We start from the raw sequence: 8154 nt of genomic DNA on the forward strand, positions 1-8154 counted from the left end.
AGCCGCACTGAAATCTAACAAAGCAGCCCCCACAATCTTGGAGGCGACGGAGGGGAGGACGACTGATAATGCCTGGAACGGAGTAAATGGAATGGCATCAAATACATGGATACCATGTGTTTGATACCATTCCACTCAAGCCATTACCACAAGCCCGTCCTCCCCAATTAAGGTGCCACCAACCTCCTGTGATAGATAGAGGAAGAGTGCAAGTAATGTGCAGCAGCTGGGCGTGGCTCTGGGAGCTGCTGGAGTAATCTGGGAGCCTAGTCACAGGGCTGATGGTCTGATAGGCTCAATCACACTCTCCTGCAGAACTGGGCAGCAGACAGGCCACAGGGGGGGGGGGGGGGGGGGGGGGGGGAGACAGAGTCAGGGAGCGGTGGAGGGACAGCACCACTCTGGCCATGCTAGTGGGTAATTACCTCCCATCACTGGACCCAGACTGTGCAGTCAGAGCCCATTAGAACGTCTCTCCTGGACCACTGGCAGTCTGCATCTGTGCTTAGAATAACAAAATAAAAAACTGACATAGGGGCCCAGGGGACAGTACAGAGTTGTTTCAGATCCTTGGGTCACTGGACCGGGTCCCCTAACCCCCAAGAATGTTCAGCAGTCTGGGCATTTGTCAGACCAGTCCGACTGTTCCATTGCACATTTGGGTAAAGTTTGTGGCACACTATGGCAAAAACACAAGGGAATAAAGATGGGCTGTCAATAAACTAGTCCAGCTGGCAGTCTAGTTGCCACTGCATGATGGGCAACAGAAGCAAGCACCAGAGCCCCTGCGGTTAGGGCATCACAGATTTACATTAACTTTCTTCATTTCCTAATCCTTAGAGCATCTTCCATTGACATTATAGCATGCTGTTAGGGGGTTATATTTCTGTGGGAGATAATGTATGTCTTCCCTGTCACCTACTGAGTTAACGGTTTCAATTTAAACCAGCTGTAATTCACTCTTATTGTCTTACGTCAGGAGAGGTCATTCCTACATGACCCTTTGCTGTGCTCTCTGGTGTCTGGTCCAGAAAGACTAAGGAAACACACAGGCCATTTACTGATTACAGTAAACCCTTTGTCCCCATTTTAGCCTCGATAATGACACCTCACAGTAGGGGTGTGAACCTTTAAACGAAATTGGGATTCTTAACCTTTAGGGGAAAAAAAATCGTGTTTGGTTTTCTAAAACATAAATGTCACAGTGCAGTTATCACAAAACTACCACTAACAGGTTCTCATCATCATTACCATAAAAGGGAAACATTTCAATTGAACAAAATACCTAACGCAACAATGCTAGGAGATATGCATCTTTCACATGATTTACCGCGGTTATAAATGGCAGAGAGCGAGAAAGGGAAGCGAAGTCCTGTATGGCCAATTTGTCAATACTTTGAGTAGTTACATGAGAAGGTGGTGAAGTTTTAGGAGGTGGAAATGAGCTAGAGTGGCAGTACAGGTGCAATGCTTAACCATCTGAAAGGGAGGCACGGTGAGACCCAAACAGACAGAGGCGATGAGGGACGGAGTGAGAAAAATCACAGCGTTGATTACAGAAAAGACTGCAGTTGACATGCAGCCATTGTCAATGGTAGAGGATGTTGGCTTCAATGCCTGATGGCATATCTAGAACCAGACTACAAGATGCCATGTAAAAAATATATTATTTAAAGTGTGTGATGGTCTGGATTGAGAAATTGTACAATGATTGCTCTACAAGTACAAAGCGCAAGCTATCAAACACCATATGTGGCGTTAACAACAGATTGTTGGATATATATGAACACGCTATCATACATCACTGCAGGGAGCCATCACACTGATGAGAGGTGAGATATCAAGTCCCATGTACTGACCTGAGAACATGGGGGGGGGGGGGGGGGGGGGGAGTAACACAGCAGAGAACCTAAAAACAGCATGACCTACCATCGTTGCTGAGTGGGTGGGGGACAGCAGTAAGGTGAGCACCATCTGGTATCCAGGACTGAGGTACATTGAACTGAATCACCCCCCCCCCCAATCGGTCATACGCAGGACCATATCTGTTTTGTGAAATTCACATATCATTTTTTTTTTTCTTTAAACTATGAAATCAAAAATGAGCAGTTTAAAGTTTGACTTTATTTCTCATGTTTACCTTAGAGTCTCGAAACAGATTTCACAACACCAGATTTAGTCCTAGTGTGCCACGTCCTTCTTGGTTAAAAAAATGAATAAATTGTTCCATGTTGGAAGCTGTCTGGGCAGAGAGAAAACCTAAATGGTCATACACACACCAGGCTACAAACAGATCAGTGAGTTTGAAACAGCCAGGTGACCGCCGTTCCGTCTGTCAACCACGGTTACTAAAGTCGACGGACCCAGTGTAAGGCTGGGTCTTTAATACACTATACTGTATTAAAAGATCCATGGAAGCCAGGGGGGGGGGGGGGGGGGGGGGGGAAGAGAGAGAGAGAGAGAGAGAGAGATGACAAAGCCCGGGGCTCTCTAGGCTCATTTATACACACATGCCGAGTCTCAGCTGTGTGTGTGGGTGGTTTCCACTAGCGTCTCATTGTACAGAGGGGAAGAGTCTAACAAAGGGAGCCTCATTCAACCCCTTTGTCTTTGAGTTTATTTCTAAAAGGAGGACTGAACTGTCATTCCACAGATGCAGCAGGTCCATGGGTATAATTGCAGGGCTGGAATGTGGAGGAGACAGAAACTTCCGATGCTACACAAGTGTATCACATGTAACAGTCTCTCTGCAGCAGGGGATCAAATCTAATTGTATTTGTCACATAAAATACGTGTAGATGAACAGTGAAATGCTTCCTCACGGGCCCTTCCCAACAACACGGAGAGAAAAATAATACACAATGAGGAACGACAACTTGGCTATATACCCGGGGTACCAGAACCGAGCCGATGTGCAGGGGTACAAGGAAATTGAGGTAGATATGTACATATAGGTAAGTGACTAGGCAACAGGATAGATACAAGTAGTATCAGCAGAGAATGTGAAAAGTCAAAAGAGTTAGTGCAAAAAGGATCCATGCAGATAGTCCAGGTAGTTATTTAGTAGTCTTATGGCTTGGGGGTAGAAGCTGTTCAGGGTCCTGTTGGTTCCAGACTTGCTGCATTGGTACCACTTGCTGTGCGGTAGAAGAGAGAACAGTCTATGACTTGGGTGGCTGGAGTCTGAACATTTATAAGGCCTTCATCTAACACCATCTGCTATAGAGGTCCTGGATGGCAGGAAGCTTGGCCCCAGTGATGTAACGGGCCGTATGCACTACCCTCTGTAGCGCCTTGCGGTCGGATGCCAAGCAGTTCCCATACCACGCCATGATGCATCCAGTCAAGATGTTCTCAATGGTGCAGCTGTGTAACTTGTTAAGGATCTGAGGGTCCATGCCAAATCTTTTCAGCCTCCTGAGGGGGAAGAGGCGTTATCATGCCTTCTTCACGACTGTGTTGGGGTGTGTGGACCATGATCATTCCTTAGTGACGTGGACACTGGGAACTTGAAACTCTTGACCAGCTCCACCACAGCTCTGACGATGTGGAGCAGGTCAAGTTCCCAGTGTCCACATCACTAAGGAATGATCAAATGGGCATGCGCATCGTCGTTGGCGGTCAGGCCTACCACTTGTCTCGTCAGCAAACTTTAAAAAGGTTTTGGAGTCGTGCGCGGTCACACAGTCGTGGGTGAACATGGAGTACAGGAAGGGACTAAGCACGCACCCTGAGGTGTCCCCCCCATGTTGAGGGTCTGTGTGGCCTACCCTCACTACCTGGGGGCGGCCCGTCAGGAAGTCCAGGATGCAGTTGTTCAGTCCCATGTTCCTGAGCTTAGTGATGTGCTTGGAGCTGAGCTGTAGTCAATGAACAGCATTCTCGCACAAGTGGCCCTCTTGTCCAGGTGGGAGAGGGTAGTGTGGAGTGCAATAGAGATTGCGTCATCTGTGAATCAGTTGGGGCAGTGTGTGAATTGGAGTGGGTCCAGGGTGTCTTGAATGATGGTGTGGAGCCATGACCAGCCTTTCAAAGCATGTCATGGCTAAAGATGTGAGAGCAACGGGGAGATGGTAACCTGTCCAAATGACTTTGGCATTGTTTGGCACAGGGACGATAAACTCACGTCACTCCAGCAAGCTCAAGGTCACCAACTCCATCCATGTATCTCACAAACCCACACAAAAGTGACTAAACTACTAACATTCGGGTTTATTTTTTTCCAGTGCAGCCTGGCTCTCCTCTGGCACTGGTTTCACAGTGATCCACCTATGGAGTGCTGCCAGGTCCGGCACCAGAGTCTCTTACTCATGGTCAGCTAATGGAGAGTCTGTATGGGCGCCAGCCAGAATGCTAGGAGAATAAGGTTGGCAGACTGAGCACTGCAAAGTGACACACTCGTGACCCGTCTCCATTACATATTGAGGTTGGTATTCAAGACGCAACGGAGCAAACGAGGGTGACATCTGCTTCCAAATAGAGAAGAGCTGGGGGGGGAAAATGGAGACACCCTCATCTGGCAATACAGTAAGGAGAGGGAGAGTAGCCTGGCTAGGAGACCGTGACCAAGCAGCCAGAACAGGCCACAGGAGAGGTAATAAGGCTATCCAGACGGCAAGCAAAAACCTCTGACAGAATATTCTTTATGAGCCGTTGGGCTGGGTAACGAGCGTTTGATGTTAGCGCGTTCCTTTGCGTTGCTTTGTATTCCCCACCCTCTCTACCTGAGTAACTGTGCTTACTAATACACAGCCAAGGGACCTGCTCCTCCTGGGCAATGCTCAGCCAAGTTTGTGATGTAGGAAGGGAAAAATATCTAAATATAGAAATGCTCAGCCTAAATTACATGTGGGTATATTTGGAGCGTTTCAGCTCATCTTTATTTTAGCAGGGAGTCCCATAGAGGCCAATATCTATTTTACAAAAGGTGCCCTGCATATAGGCCGACACAATATCAGGGAGCAGCTTGTGCTCTCTCTGTTCTGTGAGACAACACCCGCTCAAACCAGTCTTGTTTGGGTAGCCTAATTGGTAATGCCACAGCTCTTTACCAGGCATCTCTGCAGTGCTGCTGCTCGGACAGTGGCGGTCATGGAATTTTGTATGACAGTAATTGGCCAGCCAAATGACCACAGGCTCCGTGATAACCATTAGAATTGCAAGAAATCATTTACACTCACATATTCTCCTTTCCTGACCGCATGTGCTGCCATAGAAATAGAATTAATAGACCGGGAGTCCCCATTCAAGTCAATGACGGCATAATGGGTGGACTGGCGGATGTACACTTAGGACCAAAGCAGGAAGTAAAAGCAGGAAGTGTACCCATCAATATGTGCTGTGATTTGTGGATTCAACTCAACTGACATTACAAAAACTACATTCCATTGCATGAGCCATATCAGCTAACATCATTTGAATGAGCATTCAACATTACCATGGCATTATAGGCATCACAATACCAGGCAGTCATTGTGAGTGTAACCATAGCTGTGTTCGAATACCCATACTAACATACCGTATACTTAAGGAGTATCTACTACATACTATTACTTCATTTTAGTATACTGTAAACAAACGGTATCGTTTCAGCTGAGCATACTAGTCGCCCGTCTGCCAGAAGTTGATACTCTTGCTAGCTTGTTAGTTAGATAGCATATAATTAATATACTGCCTGGCAAGTTCGATGTATTAGTAGCCAACTAACATTAGGTAACCAGCTAACATACCGGCGGTACATACTGCTGTAATGATATGTGTAAGGATAGCGTAGCTAACAAATTGTCAGCCAACATTACATTGCTCAACATTTGTCGTAATTAGTTAAATCAATGAATTTGTATCAGCTGTCGTCGGACTTTGGCTGCATATTTTCCACTTTTTTCTTCAAATCTGAAAGCGTTGCGAAGCCACATCCATTTTCTGAAGAATTGCATTATGGGCCCTAAAAGTACAAAAATTGTATCCACTGCATGTATACATCGTATATTGGAGAATTTAGTACGACATCCGGGAACTTTTGGCCTACTAAATATATCCATACTATGACCAATAAGCATACTACATACTCAATTTATGTAACAAATAGTATGGTTAGTATGAGTATACGAACACTGCTCATGAGTTTACCAGTCAAATCGCCAGGGTTAGAGGTTCCAAGCCCATTCTATTCATTGTTGCTACAACACCTTTCTTGTTTCAGCAAGGGACAACAAAGTTATTACGTTGCTAAGAGTCCATGTTATCACAGAAACAGACTCAACCGCACGAATGCCTGGCCGGCCAGTCTTCAGTCGACTGTTCGTAAATAAATGGTTATTTTACTTTCACGACGGTCTACATCACAGCTGTCAAACTCATTCCACAGAGGGCCGAGTGTCTGCTAGCATTTTTAATACGCCCGCTAGCGCCCATCCACACAGTAGCCGATGCGCAATCATAAAACATGTTGGACCTTTAGGACGACAACCTCAACTGTGTAACGTACAATTTCACGTGGTCATTGAGTGTAATACTGAGGTTGGCTGCTGTCATTACATTGCTTAATCACAATTATATAAATGACAGACATCAACCAATCCCCTAGAAGTTATTAACTGGACAAAAACAATTGAATAAACCAAAACCACATTGAATGAAACTCAGGGGATATAAATGGGCCCAGGGGATACAATGTTCACCATTGATTACATAGTAGTGGTGCCTTCTTCCCCTCCAGCAGAGCTTGGCAAAGACCTCCCCAGGGCCAGCCACAGATATAGAATCAAGGATGGAGAGAACTGTCCTGCACCACGGCTGTGCAGCAGCTGTTGTATGTAACACAGAAACCTGGAAAATCCAGCTCAAGTACAGTAGAAGGCTTTGCTTGCTTCAGTAGCCCTGGGGGGGGGGGGGGGGGGGGGCATTGCCAACAGAACTCACCTGTCTTGGGAAGAGAGTAAATTCCAGTTCCTTTCCTTTATAATTTCCAAGCAGTAGGGTACATTATAAAAAGTACATCTCATTACAGCTTAAAAAGTACATAAATCCAAGGGCTGCAGATTATGTACAGGGATGAAGCACAATTCAACTCTCAATGTTAGTCTCTGGTCTCTGTCTGAACACCATCATTTGTGTGTAGGTTTACTGTATGGTTGCAGAGGCCATCTGGACTCCTAAACAGCTGTCACTAATCTCATGGCTTTGCTGGCATTTGTTTGTGTTTTTAAATCTCTGTATTTTGGGAATCTAGGTTAGCAGCACGAATACACAATCAAAGGGACAATTTACCGGTGGATAGCCATGTTTAAAAGGGCATGGCTCTTCTGCCAAGGACTTGCTTCTCTCTAACTAGACATTGACAGTCCATCTCCCAAAATCCCTTGCCCTGTGTTCTGATTCTTAATGTGAAATCTTTCAAGGGAATAGGTTAACAGTATCACAATAATTATACATACACACCCAGCTATAGCTATAACTAACGGTTTGGGGTGACTAGTTAGCACCTCAAGTCCTGGCTAGCTAACTTTAGCTAGGATTGCACCAAAGACAGGCTACTCTTCCAACCACTCTCTGCTGGTCCAATGGTCGTTAACTAGCCAAGTTAAACGGTAACGTTTAGCTATTAAAACATGTGTGAAAATGTTAATCAAATTAAATTATAAGGATTACGCTGGGCTTCATAGATAACTAGCTTAATCAATTAACGTTGAACTAGCTAGCTACAATTAGTTAACTACTGTTAGCAGCTCGCTAACGTTGTCTAGCCGAGAACAACGCACTTTACCAAACCTTTGATTTGGCTAAGAAAATCAACAACTGCCATACAAACGTCTTAGCTACACACGGTTTATATCCGAGAATGCACCATGCTACTCACCCGTTGATTTAGGATAAAACAGTGGGGAAAGCAGTCGGACTGGCTGTCTCGTAGTGCTCGAACCGCCGGAGACCAACTGAAACCAACAGCACGCTGATCTGACACATGAAAGGACCCTTCAATGTGTAAATGGAGACCAACTCCAATACATTTCATTCAACCCGAACCTTAGAGGATGACCAGTATGCGTGATAGGAGGTATATATACTGTGACTTCCTTCAGCTGTGTTGCTTTGTATCTGAATCAGTTTTATTTGAGAATACAAATTTATCTAAAAATGAATACTGATATTGAC

General features: G+C 45.4%; 1 protein-coding gene across 5 annotated transcripts in view; it reads right to left on the reverse strand.

Annotated features, from left to right (window-relative positions):
* Window positions 1-8121, reverse strand: part of LOC109869229 (protein NDRG3) — a 74002-nt gene extending 65881 nt beyond the window's left edge. For 3 of the 5 annotated variants that reach the window (XR_004205297.1, XM_031804189.1, XM_031804188.1), the window contains exon 1: window positions 7859-8094. Coding sequence is in view for 2 of the 5 variants with exons in the window: in XM_031804189.1 (XP_031660049.1) it covers window positions 7859-8014 (156 nt within the window). In the remaining 3 variants the exon portion in view is untranslated. Of the gene's footprint in view, window positions 1-7858 lie in introns of all 5 variants that reach the window. The other 2 variants (XM_031804190.1, XM_031804186.1) reach the window with 2 other exon arrangements.
* Between the last annotated feature and the right edge of the window lie 33 nt (window positions 8122-8154).

This window comes from Oncorhynchus kisutch, linkage group LG24 (assembly GCF_002021735.2).
Source record: "Oncorhynchus kisutch isolate 150728-3 linkage group LG24, Okis_V2, whole genome shotgun sequence".
NCBI lineage: Eukaryota > Metazoa > Chordata > Actinopteri > Salmoniformes > Salmonidae > Oncorhynchus > Oncorhynchus kisutch.